At 27.7% G+C, this 26,614-nt stretch overlaps 3 protein-coding genes across 9 annotated transcripts in view; 2 read left to right on the top strand and 1 right to left on the bottom strand.

Moving 5' to 3' along the window:
• The window catches only part of LOC127278644 (ryanodine receptor), a 36,178-nt gene extending 32,096 nt beyond the window's left edge, over nt 1-4,082 (top strand). For all 5 annotated transcript variants that reach the window (XM_051300471.1, XM_051300477.1, XM_051300453.1 and 2 more), the window contains 10 exons: nt 48-264; nt 332-1,187; nt 1,310-1,518; nt 1,623-1,869; nt 1,943-2,212; nt 2,316-2,602; nt 2,679-3,018; nt 3,088-3,244; nt 3,317-3,482; nt 3,553-4,082. In XM_051300471.1, coding sequence (XP_051156428.1) covers nt 48-264; nt 332-1,187; nt 1,310-1,518; nt 1,623-1,869; nt 1,943-2,212; nt 2,316-2,602; nt 2,679-3,018; nt 3,088-3,244; nt 3,317-3,482; nt 3,553-3,715 — 2,912 coding nt within the window. In that variant the 3' untranslated portion in view covers nt 3,716-4,082. The remainder of the gene's footprint in view (nt 1-47; nt 265-331; nt 1,188-1,309; nt 1,519-1,622; nt 1,870-1,942; nt 2,213-2,315; nt 2,603-2,678; nt 3,019-3,087; nt 3,245-3,316; nt 3,483-3,552) is intronic.
• Nucleotides 4,083-7,360: 3,278 nt separating this feature from the next.
• On the top strand, nt 7,361-11,238 carry LOC127278752 (solute carrier family 35 member F1-like). The gene is made up of 8 exons (XM_051300601.1): nt 7,361-7,521; nt 8,569-8,678; nt 8,859-9,052; nt 9,268-9,430; nt 9,714-9,870; nt 10,038-10,248; nt 10,311-10,441; nt 10,618-11,238. The coding sequence occupies exons 1-8, from the start codon at nt 7,403-7,405 to the stop codon at nt 10,874-10,876; spliced, it is 1,344 nt and encodes a 447-aa protein (XP_051156558.1). The 5' UTR covers nt 7,361-7,402; the 3' UTR covers nt 10,877-11,238.
• A 3,734-nt stretch (nt 11,239-14,972) lies between these two features.
• The window catches only part of LOC127278692 (uncharacterized), a 77,787-nt gene continuing 66,145 nt past the window's right edge, over nt 14,973-26,614 (bottom strand). For 2 of the 3 annotated variants that reach the window (XM_051300517.1, XM_051300525.1), the window contains 10 exons: nt 24,847-25,198; nt 21,915-22,045; nt 21,315-21,560; nt 20,760-21,015; nt 20,240-20,470; nt 19,960-20,137; nt 19,643-19,819; nt 17,767-17,917; nt 16,612-17,271; nt 14,973-16,538 (listed from right to left, as the gene is read on the bottom strand). In XM_051300517.1, coding sequence (XP_051156474.1) covers nt 16,080-16,538; nt 16,612-17,271; nt 17,767-17,917; nt 19,643-19,819; nt 19,960-20,137; nt 20,240-20,470; nt 20,760-21,015; nt 21,315-21,560; nt 21,915-22,045; nt 24,847-25,198 — 2,841 coding nt within the window. In that variant the 3' untranslated portion in view covers nt 14,973-16,079. The remainder of the gene's footprint in view (nt 16,539-16,611; nt 17,272-17,766; nt 17,918-19,642; nt 19,820-19,959; nt 20,138-20,239; nt 20,471-20,759; nt 21,016-21,314; nt 21,561-21,914; nt 22,046-24,846; nt 25,199-26,614) is intronic. The other variant, XM_051300534.1, reaches the window with a different exon arrangement.

Here is a 26,614-nt window from a genome sequence, read left to right as displayed (position 1 = left end):
TTTCTATTTTGTATTGTTTTTATTTTTACACGTAAACATTTTTTTAGGTAATGTTGTAAACGGAACGATTGGAAAGCAGATGGTCGATACTTTAGTGGAATCTGCCAGCAATGTTGAACTTATTCTCAAATATTTTGATATGTTCCTGAAACTGAAAGATCTTGTTTCTTCACCCAGTTTCTTAGAAGTGGATTTAAACAGTGATGGATGGGTTTATCCTAAAGATTTCAAAGAAAAAATGGAGCAGCAAAAGAGTTACACTGAGTAAGATTATTTTTTTATTCAGCATTTTTGTTTTTGAATAATTTAATTTTGGAATTTAATTTTTCAGCGAGGAAATTGAATTTCTTCTCGCCTGCTGTGAAACGAATCACGATGGAAAAATCGACTATGTCGCATTCATGGATCGTTTTCACGAGCCAGCTAAGGAGATTGGTTTTAATCTGGCAGTACTTTTAACAAATCTTTCGGAGCATATGCCAAATGAACCCAGGTTAGCGAGATTCCTCGAAACAGCCGGTTCTGTTCTTAATTATTTCGAGCCATTCCTTGGCCGTATAGAAATTCTTGGAAGTAATAAAAAGATCGAGAGGGTCTATTTTGAGATTAAGGAATCAAATATTGAGCAGTGGGAGAAGCCACAGATTAAGGAATCAAAACGTAGTTACTTTTACAATACTGTCGTTGAGGCTGGCGATAAAGAGAAATTGGAGACGTTCATTGATTTCTGTGAGGATGCTATATTTGAAATGCAACATGCAAGCGCTTTAATGGCAGTCGAAGAAAGTGGTGGAATTGGAAAGGCTAGAGAATCATCATATACCTATATGACCGATGATGATGACGAGAGAAATAAAGATCCAATTAGACGTGGTATACAAGCGTTTAAAGATGGAATATATTTTTTCTTCTCTATGTTCTCGCCAACTAATATCAAGAATAAAATTTCTGAAATGCAACAGATGACCATTCCTGAATTATTCATAGGCTTCTTCAAAATGATCTTTTACGCTTTTTATTATTCCGGTTTTGGTGTTGGTGTAGTTATTCAGTACTTTATGAAACTTTTATTGACTTTAATGAGAGGTCCTCATGTGGAGCCTGTTGTTGAAGTCAAGGAGGAGGAGGAAAAACCATTGAGGCATTTGCCAGCATTGCCTCCAACGCCTGATGAATCCAACATGCAGGTTAATTTCTCTTACCAAAATAAAAATATTTGTTAATTGAATTAAACTTTTGGAAAAAAAAATTTAGAGACATTCCAAATGAATTGTTTGGAAAGTAAATTTTAATGTTTGATTGTCACCAGGTACAAGCATTTGGAATGGACATAACGAAGGAAGAAGGTGGTCAATTGAAAATAGCTCCTCATGAATCGAATGTTTCGACGCCACATTCGAGTATGGAGGAGACTGGAGAGAGTACAGCTGATGAAGGTGCAGGTGGAGAAGAAGGTCAAAGGGCCCTGGGTGATGGGGTAGAAACAGAATCGCCTGTCACTTTAGCTGATTTGCTAGGGTTCGTATAATCGACTAATTTTTAGTGGAAAATTAATTTTATAATAATTTATTTCAAAATAAATAAATATAATTATTCTAGAACTAATTTATTTTATTTTGCAGTGGAGAACAAGCAAGAGCTCAAGCAGCCGCAGCAGCTGAAGCAGCGGCAGCACAACAGGCAGCTATGGCTGCAGTTGAAGCTGAAACAAAACAGGAAACAACTTCCGAACGTGTATCTGCTTCCAGTTTCGATATTTCCCAATACACTCATCGAATTGTTTCTTTTCTTGCGAGGAATTTCTATAATCTTAAATATGTTGCTTTAGTTCTTGCATTTTGTATAAATTTCATGCTCCTATTTTACAAAGTAAGTATTTAAAGGAACTTTTATCCTATGATTATTTTTCAATTTGATGATAATTTTTGGAATTTTTTAAAAGGTTACTTCACTGGTTTCCGATGAGGAAGAAACAAACGATACGATGGCTGATTTATTGAGTGAAATCTCAGGTTCTGGATCGGGTGTAGGTGAGGGAAGTGGCGTTGATTCAGGTAGCGGTGGAGAAGATGGTTCATCAGAAGAGGCAGATGTTATAGAATATGTTGAAGTATCCGAAGATGTTTATTATATGGCACACGTTATGAGATTAATGGCTGCTCTTCATTCTATCGTTTCATTGGCAATGTTGGTTGCCTACTATCATCTTAAGGTGATAATTACACATTTTTAAAATAATATTTTTGAATTTCAAAGAATTGAAATATTTTTAAAAATATAAATTGCAAAATCGAATAAAAATTGAAAATTTTCAGGTACCATTGGCAATTTTCAAAAGGGAAAAAGAAATAGCAAGAAGAGTTGAATTTGATGGTCTTTACATTGCCGAAACACCAGAAGATGATGATATTAAAGCTCATTGGGATAAAATGGTCATATCAGCGAAAACTTTCCCTGTCAATTATTGGGACAAATTTGTCAAAAAGAAAGTTAGACAAAAATACAGTGAAGCCTATGATTTTGATCACATTAGCAATTTATTGGGGATGGAGAAAACTTCCTTTAGTCAACAAGAGGAAGATGGATCCGGATTAATACACTTGTAAAAAGATAAAAAATAATAATATTAATAATAATAAATGATAGAAAATATGTAACAAAAAATTTTTTTTTTTCAGTATTGTCACTATTGACTGGAGGTATCAAATCTGGAAAGCTGGAGTAACAATAACAGACAATGCCTTCTTGTACAGTTTATGGTACTTTACTTTCTCGATATTGGGAAATTACAATAATTTCTTCTTTGCTGCTCATCTCTTAGATGTTGCAGTTGGATTTAAGACACTAAGAACTATTTTACAATCTGTAACACATAATGGCAAGCAATTAGTATTGACAGTATTGTTATTAACAATTATCGTGTACATTTATACAGTAATAGCATTCAATTTCTTCCGGAAGTTTTATATTCAAGAGGAGGATGACGAGGTGGACAAAAAGTGTCATGACATGTTGACTGTGAGTTTCATGTTACCCAATATAAAGTGATTTAAAATTAAATATTTAATTTAAATAAAAAATTTTCAGTGCTTCGTCTTCCATCTCTATAAAGGAGTAAGAGCAGGAGGTGGTATCGGTGATGAAATTGGAGAACCTGATGGCGATGATTACGAAGTTTATCGAATCATGTTCGACATTACTTTCTTCTTCTTTGTCATTATTATTTTACTCGCTATTATCCAAGGTGAAAAATCTGAACATTTTTTTTGCTTTTCATAATTTAGAGAATTTTTTATTAAATTCTTTCATTTTTTAGGTTTGATCATCGATGCCTTTGGAGAACTTCGAGACCAACTCGAAAGTGTGAAAGCCAACATGGAAAGTAATTGTTTCATTTGTGGCTTAGGAAAAGAATATTTTGATACCGTTCCTCATGGATTTGATACACACGTTCAACAGGAACATAATCTTGCCAATTACATGTAAATACAACTGTGGTATTAATAAGTTTTTTCTGCAAAATAGTTTTTTAAAATTGAAATAATTTTTTAGGTTCTTTTTGATGCACTTAATCAACAAACCTGATACCGAATACACTGGTCAGGAAACTTATGTATGGAATTTGTACCAACAAAGAAGTTGGGACTTCTTCCCAGTTGGAGACTGTTTCAGAAAACAGAATGACGCCGTCGAAGAAGAAGCGAAGAAGAAATAATCAAATTTTTTATTACATTTTATAACACGTTTGCACGTATGCGAAACTTAATCCTTCGAATCGCTCAGAATTTCGTCCTTTTTCTTCTCATCATTAAAAAAAAAACTAATTATAAGTGAAAGAAAAATGAATTTTGGAGAAACCAGTCACAAAATTCTTTCTTTTTACTATGGAGGAGAAAAAACGATTTAAATATTATAGAAAATTCAAAAGAATAGTGAAAAACTTCTCTAAGAAAATTCATCATTAATATTTTTCATGACAAAAAGCTCCATAAATCGCGAAATGTGGCACTAATATCGAAAACATCAAAAAGTATTTTAAAGAAGCAATCTTATCAAAACAAATACTTCGATTTTAAAAGAAATCATCTTGACGAGAAAAACAAATTTGCATCTAATTTTTCTTAATACTCGCATATTTTTCCACCTTTTTATGGAAGCTTCCTTAATAGAATTTTACATAAAAAAAATTAATAAATAATTAGTTTAGAAAGTTATAGATTTTATCCGGAAAATTAGAATACAGGAAGCCAGTGGAAGGGGAGATATAAGAAATAAATCGCACAAATTTTTCTGAACTGCTTTTCATCTATTAGGGAATTATTAGAAAATTAATATAATATATATATATATAATTTTTAACAATTAGGATGATTGAAGTATGTTTGTATACAGGGCTAATCGGCGAAAAGCTTTTTAAGTGTTTTTATAAATTCTTATTTATTTTCACACACACATTTTTCTGTTTGTCAGATTTACACATTTTTCATTCAAAAAAAAAATATATGTATAATAATAATAGTAACTAAAAAACAATTTTATTTTTAAATTCGATTTTATGATGGAAGAAATTTTTTTTTACTTTGTACTCTTCAATAATAATGCATTTTTCATTTAAAAATTAACTCGCTTTTTTGCTGGTACATCCTGTATTGTATATATGTACACATATACATATGTATATTACTCGAAAAAAAATCTGTCAACATTGCATTACGTGTGATTTTACAGCCCTATCGGTGAACGAAATTACTGTGAATGTATTGTAAATAAAATCGCAGGTCAAGACAACCTGAAATGGGTACCAAAAAATTGTCTTTTTCTTCTTTCCTATAATTTTTTTATTTATAAAAAATTTTTTAAAAATTTTGTTTAAGAAAATTTCATGAAAATTATTAAATTTTCTTTGCTGTATTTTTATTGTATTATATTAATTTTTATTGCAGTAAAAGTTTTAATGCGTCATATTTAAAATAAATTAAAATCAAATTGCGCCAAATTAATCACGTGGTCGCGCGAAATTTAGGTGTGCGTCTCTCCTATCTTTGTCACTCTTATTTAATTCAAAATGGTGGGGATAAATTTTGTTTTTTTGAAAATGTTTATTTTCGATTATTATATTGTAATATTATGTTTATATAAATAGTAATTAAAAAAATTAATATTTTTTGTTTCATAATTTGTATATTAAAAAACAAATATTATATTTTTTTTATATAAAATTACATATAAGATACATACGAGGGAGAGAGAAAACAAAAGCCTCGTTTCTACCTCCTATCAGTCTCGTATTATTTTAAAAATGAATAAAATAAATTGAAAAAAAATTTAATAAAATGTTTTTATAAAAATTATAAAATTTTATTTACAGTATTTTTTATTATATTAAATTAATTTTTATTACAGTAAAAAAAGTTTAAATGTGTTAAATTTAATGTTCATTAAAATCAAATTGCGCCAAATTAGTCACGTGGTCGCGTTTAATTGGGGATGATTTTTTCTTAAAAAATTATATTTTTGATTATTATATTTTGATATTATGTTTATATACATTGTAATTAAAAAAATTAATATTTTTTTGTTGCATACTTTGTATATTTAGAGATAAATATTATAATATTTAATATAAAATAAATAAAAGTGAGAGAGAAAACAAGTGACGCGTTTCTACCCTCTCAGTTTTGCATTTTCACATCCCCGCTATTCCTTAAACGTGATTGGTGCAAAATTCAAAATTATCCTCGCGCGTCTAAATTTTGTACTATCACGTGGTTTGAAATTCACTTTGTGCTTCATCAATTTCATGGGGTGGGATCATTTCTTTAGCGTCGGTCACACAGAACAGTTCAAATTCGCAAGTTATCATCGGGCATTTTGATTTTTTGATGACCACGTGTTTGTAAAAATTATTAAATTAACTTTTTTAATTCTTTAAAATCAGTGTTTTAGCTTTCGGGAGTGTTTCGTATTTTTTTTAAACCCGCGATCGAGTAATATTTTTAGGGATTTTGAATTTTTTTGTCGTACTCCTCGTTGGGTTTGTGGAGTTCGTACTTCAATGATAAGGGCGAAAGTAAAAAAGGGTATCTTATTTTTGAAGTGCACAAAATTCTTTCAAATTTTTTAGAACTCGGTCTATTTTTACAGTTACTTTTCTCATTTTTTGAATGGAAATTTAACTTGAAAATAGGGATCTCCGAGGGTTATTTAGTTTGAAAGAATCTCCATGAAGCTGAAAATTCGGTATTATTACTAATAATATATATTTTTTCTGTTTCAGGTTTTAATAATATATGTTTTTTTGTTTCAGGTTTACTAATAATATATGTTTTTTCTATGTTTTTTCTGTTTCAGGTTTACTAATAATATATGTTTTTACTATGTTTTTTCTGTTTCAGGTTTACTAATAATATATGTTTTTTTGTTTCAGGTTTTACTAATAATGAATTTTTTTCTTTTCAGGTTTTACTAATGAATGTTTTTTCTCTTTCAGGTTTTACTAATGAATGTTTTTTCTCTTTCAGGTTTTAATAATAAATGTTTTTTTCTGTTTCAGGTTTTAATAATAAATGTTTTTTCTGTTTCAGGTTTTAATAATAAATGTTTTTTCTGTTTCAGGTTTTACTAATAATGAATGTTTTTTCTGTTTCAGGTTTTAATAATAATGAATGTTTTTTCTGTTTCAGGTTTTAATAATATATGTTTTTTCTGTTTCAGGTTTTACTAATAATGGATTTTTTTCTTTTCAGGTTTTACTAATAAATTTGTTTTTCTTTCAGGTCTCCCACAGTACAAAAATATTTCGGCAATATTGAAAATATTTCAACTATTGCGGTAATATATTTTGTTCTGTGGCGTGGTTAGGCCTAATGCACATTTTGACCTCAATTACAGATTGAAAAAAATTTATTTGAATTTTTAATTGAACAAACTGTGCAATGGGGAAGCACGTTAAAGAACGCGTCTAATGTTCCACCTCTTGGGTGATGCGGAAGAGAACATAATTTTTTTTTTCAAAATGAGCTATAGAATCTTGGGTATCAAGGAAATTATATTTTTAAAAATTTAGTAATTAATAAGAAAAATTGAATTTTATTATTAATTTCAATTTTTTTAAATTAATAACTTTTCTAATTTCATTTAAAATTTTAATCAATAAAAAATTAAAAGAAAATTAACATTTCAAACCAAAATGTAGGTTTTCAATTTTTTGGAAAAAAATTTAAAATTTTTGTTAAAATTTTGAAAATACGCGGAAATAAAGGTAAAATTGAATCTTCCCTTGTTGGGGTTGAATCCGGAAAAAACGAGAGGGTTTTTGGGGCGAGTAAGTGAAGTGAATTTGCAGGAGGTCGCGCAAGCGCTATTCAGGATCTTTCTACGTTCTTGTTGTGCCAGGGTGAAAATGCACGATGGCAGTGGAATGTTATCGGGAGTTCGCTTTGGCTATGAAAATCGCACAATGCAACCCAGAAATGGGATTTGCGACAAAATTGAAAATTACATATCCGAGCTGAGACAGTGGTATGTAAAAAAAATTATTTTTTTTTACAACTAACGATTTTATTTTCTCATTATATAAAATTAGAAATCCTCTCAAGGTCGATGCTCTTCCGTGTTTTAAGGGCAGTGACGGTGAATGATATTTGATGTGTGGTAGTGGTTGTTAAAGTTGTCTGTGATCAGGGGTTGGGAAAAAACAATGGCGTGTTTATAATTTAGTGTAAATCACATCCTAAAAAATACAGAAAATTAATTTAATTTTTTTTTTCATTACGTTTTTTGTGATAATTTATTTAAATTCATTACATCACTCAAAAAATTTAATAAAAAATACAAATATTTTTATATATTTTGCCTAATTAAAATAGACGCATGGTTGTATGTATTTTTTAAATTTGACTATTGTAAACTTTTTTGGAAATAATTTATTTTACAAAATTTAATTTTCCAAGTACTATATTCTCTTAGAGTGTTGAAAATTTGGATTTTTTTGAAATCAATATTAAATTACGTAAAAGTTTTTGAAATTTACAACAGATTTATGCTTGAATGAATAATTTATGCAACCGTGCTTGGAATTCTTAAAGTGTTTATTTATTCAATAGGTGTCTACCATACCCATGGATATCACAAATTGCTTTTGCAAATTCAATGATGCATTTTTAATAAATTTTTCTGATTGCTTTTTTTATAATTTTGCAGAAATATTGAATTTTTCATTACTTATTTTATAAATTTTACATATAATAAAGAAAAACAATTGGAATTGTGATGTAATTTTTTTATTTTCAAAATTCAGTTAGTGAATTCAGTAGTAGAGTCCAGATATGGTCAGACACGTCTTGAAGATTTATTATAGAAAATGTCTGAAAGAAAAAGATAAACAAAATTTTGTAATTGATAAAAGTAAATAATTTTGTAAAAATAGACGAAAAAGTTTGTGAAGTATAATGAATTTTCAGAAGTATACTCAATTTTTGGATTAGACAAAAAAAAATTTTTTTCTGTAAAAAATTTTTGTTTCAAAAAAAGAAAATATATATTAATTTTACGAATTTTGAATTTCAGGGCAGTATGGAAGGCGATAATAATGGGCCAATTTCTATCGGTGGTGCTCTGTTTTATGACGCTTTTCAATCATCAAATGAACACATCTGAGCACGTGTCCCTTCCCACAGGTAAATTGAGAAACCATATAAATATAGGTAGAAAAATGCACTATTTTTATGCAAAGGTGTAAAATACATTTTTTTTTACTCTAGGTAGAAAAATACACATTTTTAACCCTTGAAAGAAAAATATATTCTATTTTTTAGAAAAAAAAAACCAAATTTGATAATTATCAATTTTGCTTTCAGCACAAAATGTCCCGCATTATGTAATGATGTGTCTCGTCTACACAACATGGTTATCCTGTAGGGGTGCAGGACACGGCCTAATTTCCGTATTAAGGGCAAGGGGTTGGCGATACTTGCTTTTGGCTCTAATAGATGTTGAAGCTAATACTCTAATTACGTCCTCACATCGTTTCACTAGTTTAGCCAGTATACAGGTAAATCAAAAATTAAAAAAAAATTAAATACTCATAAACAAGATTTTAAAACTATTTTAAATATTAAATTTTTAAAAATATTGTAAATCTATTTTTTAATTAGGAATAAATTGAAAAAAAAATTTTGAAAATAAAATTTTGAAAATAAAAAATTGAAATTAAAATTAAATAAAAAGCTTTTGAAAAATTGGAAATAAAATAATAATTGTTTTCAGTTGCTGGACTGTGTGGCGATTCCAGTAGCACTGGCACTTTCATGTCTAGTACTTGGCGTGAGATACAGAATGGTCCATATAGTGGGAGTTTCAATTTGTCTAATGGGTGTAGGATGTCTAGTCTGGGCTGGAATTGATGAGGAGAAAGATCCTGCGTCAACAGGTAATCCATAATAGATTAATTAATTAAAGAGATTCAAAATCGTTGAACGTTGATTTAAAGTAGAAAAGTCAAATTAATACTTGTAGTAACAAAACAATTAGGTAAAAATAAACAAAAATTAATTTTTTATATGATTTAAAGCAACGTCAATGGTTTCCAGTAGTAAAAACCATATTCAGTCAGACTGTTCTATTTATTTTAAACTGTCCTGAAAATATCAAAAATTTTATGTTTTAATTATCGATGACATGAATCTATATATTTTTTTTTTCTCCCCGTCTAGGAAAAAATCAATTAGTTGGTGACATGCTATGCCTCGGGGGTGCTGTATTATTTTCTGTTATTACGGTTTTGCAAGAATTGGCTGTCAAAACTGTCGATATAATTGAGTACCTAGGAATGATCGGATTCTTTGGCACAATTCTCAGTTGTACTCAAGTGTAAGTAGAATATTATATAATCGTGATTCAAATAAATTGTGGCTTTATTAAAAAAAAAAAAATTATTTAAGTTGACTATTAGTAAATCAAGTAATTCTAATTTTTGAAATTGATTTGTTTTTCTATTTTTAATAATAAATAAAATATTTTTTTAAAAAATGTTGCAGTGGAGTTTTAGAGCGATTACAACTCGAAACCTTTCGTTGGGACGATGTATTAACAGTGACATATTTGGTTGTTTATTCCATCACACAATTTGTTTTCTATTCTCTCATTCCAGTCATTCTATACGAATCTGGAGCAACGGCCTTGCAATTGTCATTATTAACGGCCGACTTCTTTAACGTTTTATTCGGCATACTCATTCATCGCTACAAAGTAAGTTTTTTCATTAAATTTTTATGAAAAATTATTTTTATTGCAATTAAAATTTTTTTTAGTTCCACACTCTGTACTTCCTGTCTTATATGCTTACCATGATGGGCGTCTATATTTATGCGATAAAACGAACCCCAATGTCGACAAGTTCACAAAGACAACGCCCAGAACCTCCACCTGCTCCAGATTATAGGTACGTTTTTTTTATTTATTTACTATATTTTTATTTAATATTTTATTAGTTTCATTATAAATATAATTATTAATATAATTATTAATATTATAAATATAATTATTAAATAAAAATCCTTTTTTCAAATACAAGAACAGTCATTAACTAACAATGAATTAAAGTGATTTTATTTTAAGACACATATCTCATGATTTGGAAATGGCAACCAGTTCAGGAATGTCTGGAATGAGCGGAACTTTCGATATACGAACATCAACAATAGGAAGTGAGGGAGAAATAATGGATGCTACTAGTTTACCATTAAGTGTGAGTTCCGACACTGCATTTACATCCTTTTACGGGAGCCAAGCAAATTTAAAAGTTCCATCAAGATCTGGAAGAACTCCATCCAATTCAAATGTGAATAACGAGAATGCCATTATTAGTGCATCTTGATGATAATGCGCTTCAACGCATATGGTAATAATATAATAATTACTATTATAATAAGAATACGTTTTTGTATAATCGAAAAAAAAATCGTTTTCACTGGTGAATGAAAAAGAAAAGCGAATCGCGTACGTGTTTTAATAAAATAATTTTTTAATTTCCTTTATTAAGGTATTAATTTTAAAAAAATGCAAAAATGTTTCAAATCTTATTTCAATGACTTATTAATTAATTTGAATAACTTAATTTTATTTAATTGTAAATAAAGCACCAGTGAAGACAATGAACCATTTATGAAGTAATCGATAATAATGCCTAAACTTATTTCATCGATATCTTCATATTCATTTTCAAACTCATATATATATATATTAAGAAAAACACACGTTTGATTGGTAATTTAGGCCTATTCGCACACCTTGGAAGACTGAACTTCGTATTATTATAACAATTTCATTCATATACACACATTTCCTAATTTGCTAACATTTGGATCTATCTCAGAAATATTTACCTCAATATTGAAAAAAAATCTGTATCAATTTTTTAAGTTATCTCGTTCTCTTATAGGTAGTCATTTTTTTATACTTATTTTCTAGAAATTTTATGAAAAATGTTTTAATCAAGAATAGATTTTTTTAATCAACATTCTATTTTTATATTTTTTCAACAATAATTTATTATTATAAACATTACTCATTATCGTCGGTAGTTAATTGAAAATTTGCACATAAAATATTCTCACTGTGATGATATAAAATTATTAATCACTTATTGCAAAATAATTGAATATTCAAAATACTTTTTACTCTGGACAATAAATTATATATATTAAAAAATCAATCGTACAAAAAATATATCTTCCAAAAAATAATAATTGAAATTTATTTATTTAGTTTTTATTAATAAATAAACACAAATTGAAATATTTCTGAGATATATCCATTTGTAAGATTATCTCGCCTATATGATGGCATTCTAAAGTATATAAAAAATAAGAATCAGTAAACACGAATATATGTAAAATTATTCTTTTCTTCAAAATTATGTCATATAAAATTTTGTGGAGAAGAATAAATAATTTAGACCAGTGTAGATAATAAATTCACAATGATTGTAAAACAATCATCAAAATAATCAAAATTATTGTGTACGTCTTGGTGTTTATGTTAATATGTAGGTTGATTCCTATATCAAATACACAAGAAAAAAAAGTTAGATGTATTATTAACAAAATATGAAATCAAGCAGAGCTTATAGATGAATATATATAAATATTATTTATTCTTAGAATTAGAATATATACTTCAATCATCAAAATGAAAAATAATAATAATAATTCATATGATCATTAAAAGATTTTTAAATACTTCCATATAAAACTTCCATTTGTAGATATTTTCATCTATACTCTGATTTACATAGTTGACATAATAGTAAAATCGACAAAATATCCATTCGTAGATTTCCATTTTAAAAAAGGACAATCAACTAATTGTCCTTTACTAAATAAGACGTTTTAGCTATAGATAATTGGCCAAAAGTATCGTTTATACAAATATTAATAATTACGGCTAATTTGTGCCAAATGTTAATATCTCCATGAACGTAATGCTTAAGCCTATTATTAAAAAAATAGATTTAATTCAATAGAATGAAAAAGCCACTTTGGGGAATTCTATATTAATTATATTAATTTTATTTTAAAATTTGCATATTTTTATATTTCATTAGAATTTTATGTTTTATTGTTCATTGAAGATTAATTTTTAGAAACTAGTTAAAGAATTTTTTTTCTGTTTTTTTTTTTAAACTCATTTTGTAGCTTAGTTAGCTTGTAAAAATTTCGTAAAACTTAATTGCTTATAAGTACCTGGATCCTAAAGAAAGTAAACTTTATTAGTATTAGAGAAAAAAATAATTTAGTATAATTTTTAATAAATTATTCCCTCCGCTGGATATTTTCAAATATAAATAATTTCCCTAAGAATAAAATCCTGACCAAAAGGAATTTATATTTTGTTATAAGGATTTTAATTTTTCGCGTGTGAGATAATGTATATTTTTTAATGTTATTTACACTGAATTAAGTGAAATAATTAAGACTATTATAAAATACATTTTTTAGTATAGAAGTTAGTATATATTAAAGTTTTCTTTGTCCTGACAAAGGTAACTTTTATATTATTCATTACTCTTTAATTAAATTGTATTGAATTACAATTAAATTGCACTGAATTGTATAATTAAATTCTATTGAATTATATAAAATTAAATTGTACAAATTAAATTGTATAGAATCTAATCAAGTAAAAAATGTACGGTTTCTAAAGAAAGAATACCTATTGTCTTTCAAAATAATTTTGTCGTAACTATTTTTTACTCGATGATTTTTAAATTAATTTCCGACTTTAGAAAGAAAGAAATAGCGAGAGAGAAAATACACGAGTGTGAGAGTGGAAATTCACTCATTTGGCTCAAAGTGGTTTGTGATTATGAAATTTTTGCGCACTTAATTATATAAATTTTATTTTATAAAGATTTTTGTTGAATATTTGGTTTTCTCTAAAAATAAAAACGACAATGTGAAGAAAAAAGGTGTTTCTATTTTATGTCATCATTTTGTGGGATTGTTAATTACATTTTGTTTCATTCAATATATGATATTTTTTCTTTTTAACTTCGAAACAATGTCGAAATTTTATATTATATATATATATATGATACGTCGAAACATTTTTTTTTCAGGAACAGTACAAGAGGTTCGCAACTATCGTTTTTTAAAAATATATATAATATATAGATTTTAATAGATTTTCAGATAGACGATGAACAGTTAAATAGGTCCCTGTTTTTCTAATGTGTTTTACAAATAATTTTCCTATTCTATAGAAATATCGCTCTCAAACCGAAATTTCACATCAAATATTCGATTGTTCAATTTATTTTCTTTTATCGAGGCCTCAAATAATCCCATTCATTTTTTTCGCAGATTATTAATATAATAATACTAAGCAATAAATAAATAAATAAATTAGAAAATACTAATTGGTTATCACAAACTGTAAACAGTGACGTTTACAGAAAATTAAACTTAATTTTACTAAGTTCTATTCGTTTTTACAATAATTTAATAGCTATAAATAACGTATTTTAAATACGACGGAAAAAATAAAAAAAAAATCTTAGATATTAATTTATTATGTACAATATAGTTTTTAAATATTATTACGTGACAGGCAATTTTTAAGAGAACATTAGATTTTATACGCGATGAAGTGGAAATTCATGCTTAATATTTTATGATTTTCGTATGCGACAAATAAAAAAAATATTCGACGAAATTATATAATTAAATAATAAAAAACGTAAATAACGATAAAAAATAAACAAATAAATGACAATTAAAGTAGTAAAATAAATAAAAAAAACTATTGAAATAATACAATAAATAACAATCGAAAAAAATCATAAAAAATCATAAAAAACAAATTCTTAAAAAAACAATAGGCAAATAATTAATTTAGGCATAAATAATTTAAATAAGCATCCAATAAATTTACATGTTAACATATTTTTAACGTAGTGCTAATGTGCATGACAATAAGACAGTGAAAAAATATTTTTTCGTGATATCTAAATAAAAGAAGTTCCTTACACTCAAGTCAAAGACATTTAAATATTTTTTACAATTATCTTTTTTCAGACTTAAACGTCATGTGCTCGGCAGTACTAATCACTTTCGTTTTATAGTAATCTACAAATTTCCATTATACCTCAAAAACATTTGTTATTTTTCATAAATTAACTCTCTCATTAATTTCTCTTTGAAATTCTAAATTTTTGAGCTCTGCCATTTTCAAAAATTGTTTCTCACACCAATTTCAAAATCATTTAAAAACTGAAATGAATTAAAAAAATTATTTTTTTCAGATTAAAACACAATTGGAATTTGAAAGTTTAAGTAAAATTTTAATTTGAAAATCTACTTAAATTTAAAACACCATTTAAATTATTTATATTGAGCTAACAATGGAGCACAAATGGTACATTAATAATTTTTATTTGTTTCTTAAATATCCTATAAGAGTAAAAAATTCGGTTTATTCAAAAATCAAATATTCTATTTTATCTAATTTTTTTCTCTTTTAAGGTACTGTACAAAAATTTTACACCCTTCACTTTTGGTACACTCATTATCCAATTAAGTTAGCTAAAAAAATTTTGTAGCTCGCTAATATAATATTTTTTTAAAAATTAAATTCCTAAAATTTTCAAAATATAAAGAAACCCTGTTTTTTTTTTACTAAATCGTATATCAGTCAATTTTCCACATTAAAACATTATTAAAAGAATTTTCCTACAAATTTGAAAATCTATTTTACATTAAATATACTTTTGCATCACATAATAATTATTAAAATAATATAATTAATAAATATTAATGCCTGAGGAAAATTAGTCTTAAATTTTTTAAATATTCTGTACAATATTAATTAATTAACATAATAATGTATTAATAGAAACAAAAATCTTTAAATAAATAAATAATTGGCACATTGATAAATAAATTTACTGTATAATTATATAGAAAATTGGCGTTTTGTGAATTGTACTTAATATTCGCATTAAAAATGTAACAAGCGCACAAAATTAGCGAAGCAGTCTTGAATCATATAGTTTGCGTATAATATATATAGGTATATGAAAAGAAATATCCACGATAAAAACTCCAATAATTTCTATCTCTATATCGTGTTTTTTTTTCTTTATAAAGTTTGATTTGATCTTTTTAACGACAAGATTAGTCTAGACGATTAGCTATATTAAATTTTACAAAATCTTACATTGCACCTAATCCATTTCTTCAGAATAAATTGCTGATTATCAATAAGTCCATCTAATTCTAATATGAATAAAAAAATATTAAGATTTGTTTAAACAGATAACATCTATAATGTATGGTGACATTTTTTAAATACGTTCCTTCTTTATAAAATATCAGGAAACTTTCGAAATAAATTAAAATTTTATAATTTAGAAAGGTTTGGTAAACAATAAAAATTACTTGAGTCACCATACATTATTTACATTTTATGTACTTTTACCGATTTTTTCAGAGATTTAAGACTTTTTGAAATTATAAATTTTATAGTCTAATCTCTAATTTAAAGAAAAAAATTTAAATTCTGTTTCTTATTTTTGGTTTTCAAATTGTCGCTTTGTTATCAATATATTCTTCATCATCATCAGCAAATTTAATACTATCCTCACCTTCCCCAATGAGATCATAAAACGAATCTCGCGAAGTTTTTTTAATATCAGTTTCAACACCATAATCAGGACTCTGAATGTCTTTCTCACTCGTTGATTCTTTTTTGCCCTTTTTCTTGTGAACTTTTACCGGCGAATCTTGTCTATTTCTTGAAAATTCGGTCATTGGTATATCACCACTCAATACTGTTGTTATCTTATCCTTTTCACTGATAACATTTAACTGCACGATATCGCCATATTCCATTGAAATATTTAGAGTCTTTGGTTTACATATTTCATTTTTCTCAACTTTATCTTCACATTGATCACGATCCAAATCAATATTTTTTCTTTCTTTCGCTCTTCGAGTTTTTGGAGTGTCTAGATTGTTTTTTCTCTGTCCTCTTCCCATCTGAAATTTTTTTGTCAATTTAGAAAACAATATAACAGTTGTAAAAAAAAAATTTATAAATTAAAAATCTCACCGTTCTACTTGATGAGACATCAACTCGAGAATCTAGATCCGAATGTAATCTATTAGGAATAATATCAGCCGATAATTCGCCACAATCATCAGGAACTTGCCTACTAGCGAGAGATTCTTCACTGACTCTAATTCTCGATTCCTCCAAAATCCTATGAATTGGAAGCATACCTTCCCTCAGTCTTGCTCTATATTCAGTAATTATTTCATCATGAAGTCGACATTCACCAGGATCGAGTCTTCTGGGAAGAATCTCATCATCTTCCAAATCATTTTCATCTTGATTGGAAATTTTAATTTTTTCATATTCATCAGCTGTCAAAGAAGCTCCTTCGGTGTCAAGTCCAACTTTAGATTCATTAATTTCTTCAGGATGACAATTTTCGTCTATAGTGTCTAAAATATCAGATTCATCCGAACCCAAAGGTGGAATCCAAACTAAAAAAGCTGGATCCATTCCAAGATAAGATCCAGGAGCTGCTGCAGCATTTACTACATTGTAATCATAGTAATCCATTTCTAAATCACCCTCCGGATTTGATAGACTAAATTCAGAACCTGGACCTTGTAGAAGACGTTCACGATTTCGACATTCCTTGGAATCTTTTCCACAACGCAACGTCGAGGCGTTTGAACAACTGCTACTGGCAGGTGAGAAACTCTGGAAAAAAATACAATTTTCAAATTATTACGAAAAAGATATTGCAATCGAATTTTAATTGAATTGAAGAAATAGTAATAATAAAAAAGTGAGAAAAATGAAGATTCGAATTTTAAGAGACGCTTTTTGGAAAATTTTATTAAAATTACTCTAGTAAAAATAATTCGAATCTTCTTCAATATGTATAAAGTCAGTGAGTGTAAGAGTTTTCGAATTTTGAGAATATGGAAAATTCAGAAAATACATTTTTCGATATTTCCTTAAGGAACTAAAAATAGAAATATAGCAAAATTATTGAAAATTAAAATATACGAAGCTAGTTAAAAAATGAATGAGTGATGGTACATGTCTTTGACTGTATTTTTTCTTTTTTAAAGTCACAAACATTAAGGTGCTTCCGGGTGCCAAAAATTCGTTGTTGAATTATTGTGCAGTGTCTTTGAAGCGTGTACAGGTAATTGAGAAGCTGCAAAAGTGATGCAGAGGGATGGGTACCTTGGTCCGAAGAAGTAGGTTAGTTGGTTTTGGGTGAGAGGGTCTTACATTATTCAAACTGGTTGAAGCACTGGTTGAACTGTATCGTCGGCTGTCTTCGGATGTGAGTGCCTCTTCCGAAACGGGACTTATTGGACCCACAGTACGAAGCCTGCAAATTTTCAAATCAAAAACAAAATTACAAAAATTTTTTATAAAAAGAATTTCGCTAAAATTAAATATCAATAATAATTGAAACACTATCTTAAATATATATACCTATTTTAAATTATTTTTATTAAACTATACTCAAGAATAGATACATATTTTAATTAACTATTCAAGAAAGATTATACGATAAAGACTGTTATACAATTATAATGCTATATATTCAATATGAAATAAAATAAAAAATTACGTTTTTAACAAACAAGCGGTTTTTAAATACCATTTTCTTAAAGGAAAATACACATGCATTTGATAAATGTAAATGAGATAATCCATCAAAAATAACTGAGTGCAAAATGTGATTTGAATACATCGTCAAAATATTAATTACAAAATAATGGGCATTTCCTTGATAAAATTTTGCTTGAACTATTTTTAAGGTATTTTATTTTTTACTAAAAACTGTTTTAGTAAAATAAATAATGAAAAATAGAATTTATATCAATAAATTAAGAAATTGATAAAATTATTATTATTAATTTATTATTTATTTACATGACTAATTATTAAAATTTATTAGTAATGAATTAATTCTTATAGCTGATATAAATTTATATTGTCGAGCTCATTTCAACTGATCAAAATAACTATTTGCAATAATTTCCATTTAAAACGAATTATCGTTTATTATCGTTCTCGTTCAATGTACGGTTAATTTTGGTTATGACATATATACATATTGATATCTTGAAATTCAAACCAATATGAGAATTGTGACAAATGACAATTTTCATTATTGGAAAGTTGATTTAGTTTTATCGGCACTGTAATTGAAAAGTACTGCAAAAAATTGTGTTCTCAAAATTCGCAGTTTTATAAACATTATTATATTTATTTCAGGCTTTCAAAGAATTGCCCATGGAAATAGAAAAAATATTATTAAATATAAATAATATTTACTGTCTTAGAAATATTTATATAATAATTAATAATAAACTGATAAAGTCTATCAAAAATAAAATAAAAATAAATGTGTTAATGTTAAATCTATAAGCTACAACAATTATCAACGATTCTTGTAATATAACATATATAATGGAATTTAAGTTAAAAGTTTTATCAATCAAGGGATATAATCATGCTTATGATGCACGTTTCACCATTGATTCATTCAATCTAATCTAAGAATTTTTTTTTGAAAGGTTTCGAGATATTTAAGAAAATAGGACATAAAACGTACTAGTGTATCGCAATGGTTGCTGTTATCGAAATATTAAATTATTAGTCATTGTCATATTAATAAGCACACAAGTTAAAAAAGATTTATTCAAAATAAATTGTATCTGAATTTTAATAAATCATATAATCAATAATAGTTATTATCAATTAAAAAAAATGTATTTCTATTTTTCTATCTAAAATTCATTCAATTTAAAAGAAAACCTTTTAAAATTCTATAAAAATATTCTTTTTGTTTAATGAAATCAATTGTTTTTTTTTTATAAACAATCTTCCATAAAACAGCAAATTTTGATTATTTTCTATTAATCCTAATCTATAAAAAAATTTTCTAGGATATCAGAATCAAAAATTGCTGTTTTAAAAATAAGGTGTTTTAAGTGTCTTAAACCGAATGTATTTTTTGTGGATAATAAAAGTGATGCTTTGAATAATATTTTTATAGTTAATAAAAAAAAAATCGCAGGCAACATGCCCAGGCCGAACTTACTTAACTGGACGAGCGTACTTGACCTCTGGTTGTCCAGAAGCCGAAGACGAATTCGATGTCGATGGTCTTCTTATCGGTGTGCTTCCTGCACTTGGTACTAGAGTTTTTTCCGATCCATTCTCTTCCACTTCCTTTTTTCTCTTTGTGCCCGATTCAGTACTTTGCTCTTCTTCAGCGCTATTGAAAAAAAAAATTTATTTTTTCTCATCTATTACATAATTAAAGTGAATAATTTATATCTATTTTATTACATAATAATAAATAATAAAATAGATATTAATTTTTTCAATTGTTACAATTGTAAAATTAATTCTTACTCCGCTTGAGTTTCATTACTTTCGTAACCATCTTCAACATCAGCGGGCGTTTCTTCTAATCTCGTATGCTTCGTAGTACCTCTAATGGGTAATCGAACCAACGAAACTACTTCAGAAATTAGAGTTGATGAAGACATTGTTCTCACTCTCCGTGAATCCGGTACAGCATCGCTGCAAGCTGCAAGAAAATTATTCATGAAACAGCTGTATTTGGCTTTCAATGCGAATATCTCTAAATTAGAAATTTCATCATAAAAAGAAAAAAAAAATTTTTCATTACAAGAATTATCAGCAAGACTATCCAGATCCTCTGCAATGTGATATTTGCGATACTTGAGAGCGTACTGTAGCGCCAAAAAAACAGATGCCAAAAATGTCAAAAGCAAAAGAGATGCTGCAAAAAGATGAGCTGGTGTAAGCCATTGAGCCCATCTGCCAGCAGCAGCAATGATTGTCGGTTTCAGAAATACAGTTGTTGGTAATGTGGTTTCATTTTCCCCATGTGGTTTCCCTGATGGAAATTTATTTTAATTACAAATTGGCCAATTCTATTTATTACAATAAAAACCTAATTTCTAATTATTCAAATACAAAATTAAAAAATTTCAATTTATTAACCAATGAAATTAACAAAATTAATTGTAAATTGATTTTGAAATGAAACTATATAATTAAATTGAAATTTAATGAAGTGAAATACAATATTCTTGGATAAGTTTCAGTTTACTAATAATTTGTAAAATTAACGAAGTAGCCATAATTTAATTATAGAGATACAGAGAGCCAAGATATTAACTTACCGATCATCAATAAATGAGCGAGAAAACCACCAATGCAAGATTCACCTTCAGCCATCTTTCCATCGCTAAAAAACTCAAGAAGTAAAGTTTCACCAGAAGAAACGATCGCACCACTTGGTGGTTCTTTTCTGTCAAAAGCAACATCGACGAGAAGTTCAGCGCTAAGGGAATCCCCATCACGAACACGAACGTATTGCCCTGGACATGGAAACTTTGCTTGATCCAGATTCAATCTGATTACATTCTCTTTGGAAGCCTGCAAAAAAAATTTCATTCCGAGTGTAAAACAATTCAATTACACAAGATCGAAGTAATATTTAATTATACAATCAGAAAAAGATTTTAATAAAATATATCAAAAAAAAAAAAAAAATGAAATTGATAAAGAAAAATAAAAGATAAAATGCAAAATTTTCTATGAGAAATAAATTTGAATGGAAAATATAAAAACTACTTAATGTTACATTTACACATATGTAGATAAAAGGGAAAATTGAATTCTTTGTGGAAATATGAACATAAATCCTATAAATAGGATAATTTCCATAAATTTACCTGAATAAGCCAAAAGGAACGCTCAGGACATGCCTGAGTGCTTGCCGCTAGAATCGTTCTCATCTTGTTTGCATTCATATTCAGTACGCATCCACATCTACATTTGGTACCGACTTCGGCAGTCACTTCCGGTCTGTCGGCCGCTAAACCTCGACCATGGCGACACTCCCAATCGCCTTGGCTTAAAGATCCATGAAGATCCAACTGTGCTGTACCACCGCAAGCCTCTGAGTCAACAGCCTTGCCCTTTAACATGTAAATTTCATCGATTTCAATGCAACAAGTAGATTGTGGTCTACAATATATAACTATAGTAATACGGATTTTCCTGGATTAAATTCACTAATACTATTATCATGTTAAATTTCTCTTTTTTACATTATGTGAATAGTTTACCAAAAAAGAGGTAACGAAAAAAAACGAAAAGATGGATTATGTTAAAAGATCCAAAAAAAAAGGCAAATACTTTTTTCAGATAGGAATAAAAATGTATCTTGAAAGAAAAAATTTGGGGAAATATAAATTTTATTTGATTAATTTTAAGGGGAAATTTCATATAGTCGCGAGGTAATAAATGCACGAGGTGCAGTAAATAATCACCTGACAGAATTGTGCTCCATATCTTGGGGGTGGACTGTCACAAAACCTATAACGATTCCTTGTTCCGCCGACGCAAGAACTACTGCAAGGAGTCCATTGGCTCCAAGGACCCCAACCTCCAGCATCTCCTTCTACAAAAAAAAAACGTTATTCAAATAATCTAATTTGCAATTGATAGAACAAAAATATTGAAGAATTGCTCAAAGTGGAATTTTTTTTTTTGATTTTTCAAATTCAAAGTAAAAAAATTTCCGTATTTTTGGAAAAATTTTCAGTTTTTGAAATTTATGAGATAATCCTTGGAAAATAACTCATTTTATTTTTCCATATTGAATTATTTAAATTTAAATGTAGACATGAAAAAAATGATCATTCCTAAAAATAAAATCATATCTTCTTTTGTCATCAGTAATTAAATATGGAAAAAAAACATAAATATTTGAGCAAGTAAATTATAATCTTTGAAAATCTATTGCGGATTATAATCGTCCCTTTGCTCGCGCGGTTTTATACTTGGATAAATATTGAATTATTCACTAGTATATAAAGCCGATCCGTCATTCTGATAGAATCGTGTCTGCTTATTGACTCTAACTAAAATAAATTTCCTTGCGCAAATCTATAGGATGATCGAAAATTTTCACTTGATTACACAAATGTATGGAAATTTTCAACCAAAAGAAAACTCATTTACACAAAACAGAAATATAAAATTATTTATAAATATTTTTTCGTAAAATAAATCAACTTGAAATTTAGAGAAATCACAATTTCTAAAGCTTTTTCATTCAAAGGAAATTTACTTTGAATTTTTTATATTCTATATACGTGACCAACAAACAAATTTGATATATTTTTTTTCTTTTTGTTTTAATTTCAACTTTTATCGAATATGATTTTTCTAAATATAAAATGTCGTTATATATATACTTTGAAAAATGAAAACTTGAACGAATTTTTTTTTTATTGTTTACCATGTGACTACAATTCTTTTATAAAACTAGAGCGCTCGCGTTGTATTCTCGATTGTCTGAATCATTTTTCACCGGAGGGTTTTTTCGCGGTAAATTTGCCAAACAACAAAAAACGTTTACCAACGGAATTTCGTCGGAAGTTAATTTCAAAGGCGATTTGAGGCGTGGTTCGGTAGCATATATATATATATATATATATTCAGAACTTGACTCTCTCTGTGATAAATAGGTAACGCTCGAGTCAACGGAAACGAAAAAGTTTTAATAAAAAAAAAAAAAAAAAAATTGGAAAAAATAAATGGAGAGTGGAAGAGATGCCCGATATCGGTTAATTTCAGTATAGAAACTTTACAGCTTCATAATCTTTGCCCTCGCGACTTCTTGTTGGTGTAAAAGTAACTTTGTTTCTTAAATTAGGAAAGCAAAAACCTCGACACTTTTTACACTCGACTGAACTTAAGATTTTCATTTAGAAAACTGATGACACTTTGCTTCGAGATTTTTTGATAAATTTCTTTCAAAATATTGATATTTAATTATTATTTGAAATTATTATTTGTTCATTTAAAAAGTTAATTATGATAATTAAAAAATAGTATTTTCGAAGCTACTATGAAATATACGGGAAAAATTTCATTCACATAAATGTCGCGTTTTGACAACCTTTGGGGAAAATGATAAAACGACAAAATTGCGCACAACTTCAACAGCTTGTAAAAATTCACGAATAGTGACATCAATCCTCGTCTTGTAAGATCGATAGTACTCATGTTCTTGTCAATAGAACAAACTATGCAGAACTCCTCTAGATGTATATATGTATATAAGAAAATACATGAAGAACTCGTTCGATCGATTCTCCTTTGACGGCTGAAGATGAGAGATGAAGAATACGTTTAAAAGTACAAGAACTACTTTTATACCCTCTTCTGAATCGTTTTCGAGAAGATTTTTGTTCAAAAAAATGAAGAAAAAAATGTTGAGTACTTTTAAAACTTAGAAGAAGTGTCAGGAAGAGGGGGATGATAGCACACCGAGAAAAATACGTTTTCTAGTTTCCCTTGTTTTTAAGCCTCTTTTCCCTGAATAACAAGAGCACGCAGAAAGTACCCTATTGAGACCTCTTTCTCTCTCTATTCTTCCAAGGATTGTTCAGAAAAGCTTTATTCGTCGCGCGTCAATCTTAAGTGTTCTATCATTCTTAGATTAGAGGTGCCATTTTTACACAATTCAAAGTTATCTCGCACAATTTTCCCAGAAGACACACATTTCTATAGGAAAATAAAGATTCTGCATTTTTCCAACAGAATTACTTCTTTCCATTTTCTTTTTTTCTGCCAATTTTATTCTACATGAAAAATGTTATTTTGTTGAAATTTATAACGTATGAAATTTTTATTTAAATTATGGAATCAATAGAAATTTAATTAATTTTTTTTTTCTGGGGAATGAGTAATTTTTTATTATAGGAAAATTCTAGCTTGTTTAACGAATTTGTTTAATAGTTGCACTTTTCTCGAAGAGGACTGATGCCAAAAGCACTAAAATTCGGATTAAGTATCGCTTGCTGGAACCTATGTAATATATCCTTGGAATTTAGTCGCGGCGTTAACTTCATTAAGGTTGACATGACGCGTTACCTACTTTAGGTTGAATTTCCCCGAGCCTTGTTTAATAGTCCTCTCTTCATTCCAACAAGCCTATATTAAGAAAGTTAATAACTAAAATTAAACTTGCGACCTACTCTTTCATTCTTCATGAAAAAAAGGAACAATTAGTTCTCCTCGGAAAAAAAAATGAAGATAAATGGACTATTAAAAATTTCTTCTCTCCCTTGGGCTCGATATTTCTAAAAAAAGAAAAACTTCTTTCCGACTAATATATAGATAAAAAATTATGATTTTGTGAAAAAAGGCAGTAATTTTCTGTCTCAAATAATTTTTTTTTTTTCAACAAACCTTCGAGTGGAAATGTGGGAATGCAATCGACTCTAACTTCGGCCATTGCACCAGTAATTGCTTGGCTAACATAGACGAAGCAATACTCCACGAATCTCTCGGTGAAAATGTCACAGTCGAAGGTCAATGTATGTTTTCCTGGAGGCGCTTTCAATTCTGCAACGTAATGAAGGGATGAAGGTGGTGCAAGCGACGCGACGTCTGCCCTAAGGCGTCCGTATACTCTCACACGATCTTCAGGTAGTCTACAAGATGGATATTCAAAAAGTACTGAGACACCACCTGATCCTGAATCACATGGATAAACAGATCGTGCATGAACATTAAATACAAATTGTTCGGACCACTCCACCTGGAAAATTAAATTTCTTTAGTTAATTTTTAAAATTAAATTTACTAATTACTTAATATACTAATAATTTATAAAAATTAATTTATAATAGCAATTATTTTTATTTTCAATTTAATTAAAAAAAATTCTATATTTATTTGGTAGAGTAGATTGAAAGTAGTGACTTTAAAATAACAAATCCTTGTTTTCTTTGTCTTGGAATAAAAAAAACACTTTGTCCTCATAGAATGATGAAGCTGAAGTTTAAATGAACGACTAGGATTTGTTGAAAGTTGAATTATATCTGTGTGAAGGATTTTACCGATCCCTTTGACTCACAAAGAGGACCAACTAATTCTATAAAATTGGAACATTCATACTCTTTGTGCAGTTTAATTACTTTCAAATTATCCACCAATGTTTCAAGTTTCAGTATTCATAAGCTACGAAATTGCAAATTTTTTACATATACGCAATTTTGACGTTTAATAATAATAATAATAATAATAATAATAAAATCAAAAAGTTTATTTTTTCAATAAAAATAATATTGGTAGATGATTCTAACAAAAAGTCAATTTACTCTCATATATAGGATCTCGATAAACTAATCTAATATCAAAAACGAATTTGTTTGATTTAATTCGTGAATTGAAGCCCAAAGCATTGTATGCACACAAAAAGCACTTGAAAGTAGATCTGAAACTTTTTACAAAACTAGGTTTCGATTCAGTCAAAGAAAAAAGATAAATCTTTAAAGATTTACTTTTGCTGATGTTTTTTTCTTGTTTTTATTCTATATATATATATATAGTTTCAGAAGTTTTCTTTAGTAAATGTAAAGTTTGTCTTTATCCCAAAAGTGAAGTAAACATTTTAAAAACTCTTTACCCATTTCTAAAACAGATTTCTTCCCAAAACAAAAGTTTTTTTTAGACCTTTTTTTAAATATTTCCTTTTAAAAATTGTTTTTTTCTAATTACAATTTGTTGTGTAAAATATTCAACTTCCTTGGAAAAAATTTAAAAGAAAAATTCTTTTTAAATATCTTAATAACTATTCATTTGCAATGGACATGTAATTTCGCACCTTTTTTTTTCCTTGTATTATTCAAGATGTTTAATTAAAATTAGTACTACTGTATTTCTATATATAAATACTTTTAAATGGAGTCAGTTTATTGCGATGGAAAAATATAAATTAAAATATTGCTAAAGGCGCCAGAATCTCCTCATCATGAAGAAAACTACTTACTCTAGGTATATACTGTCTCGCTTAACTGATGCTTAATAACTTTACCCACTTTAAAAGGAAAAGTACGTTATTTTCCTTTTAGTCTAAGCAGTAGATAAATAAAGTTAATTTTACAAATATTTATATAGAAATTAGTCGCAAATAATTGAAACAAATTAAAATTAAATTTACTCTCTCTCTCTA

The sequence above is a fragment of the Leptopilina boulardi genome, unplaced genomic scaffold, assembly GCF_019393585.1.
Source record: "Leptopilina boulardi isolate dan_hultmark-lab unplaced genomic scaffold, ZJU_Lbou_2.1 LbouV2_112, whole genome shotgun sequence".
In the NCBI taxonomy this organism is placed as follows: Eukaryota; Metazoa; Arthropoda; class Insecta; order Hymenoptera; family Figitidae; genus Leptopilina; species Leptopilina boulardi.
The sequence above is the reverse complement of the archived record's forward strand: the minus strand, read 5'-3'. Positions and strand labels throughout refer to the sequence as shown.

What these genes read in the sequence shown, in the direction of transcription:
- LOC127278752 (XM_051300601.1), top strand. Translation starts at nt 7,403, where the DNA reads ATGCACGATGGCAGTGGAATGTTATCGGGAGTTCGCTTTGGCTATGAA. An exon ending in TACTCATTCATCGCTACAAA is followed by an intron (nt 10,249 to 10,310) that starts GTAAGTTTTTTC and finishes AATTTTTTTTAG; the next exon opens with TTCCACACTCTGTACTTCCT. An exon ending in CCACCTGCTCCAGATTATAG is followed by an intron (nt 10,442 to 10,617) that starts GTACGTTTTTTT and finishes TTTTATTTTAAG; the next exon opens with ACACATATCTCATGATTTGG.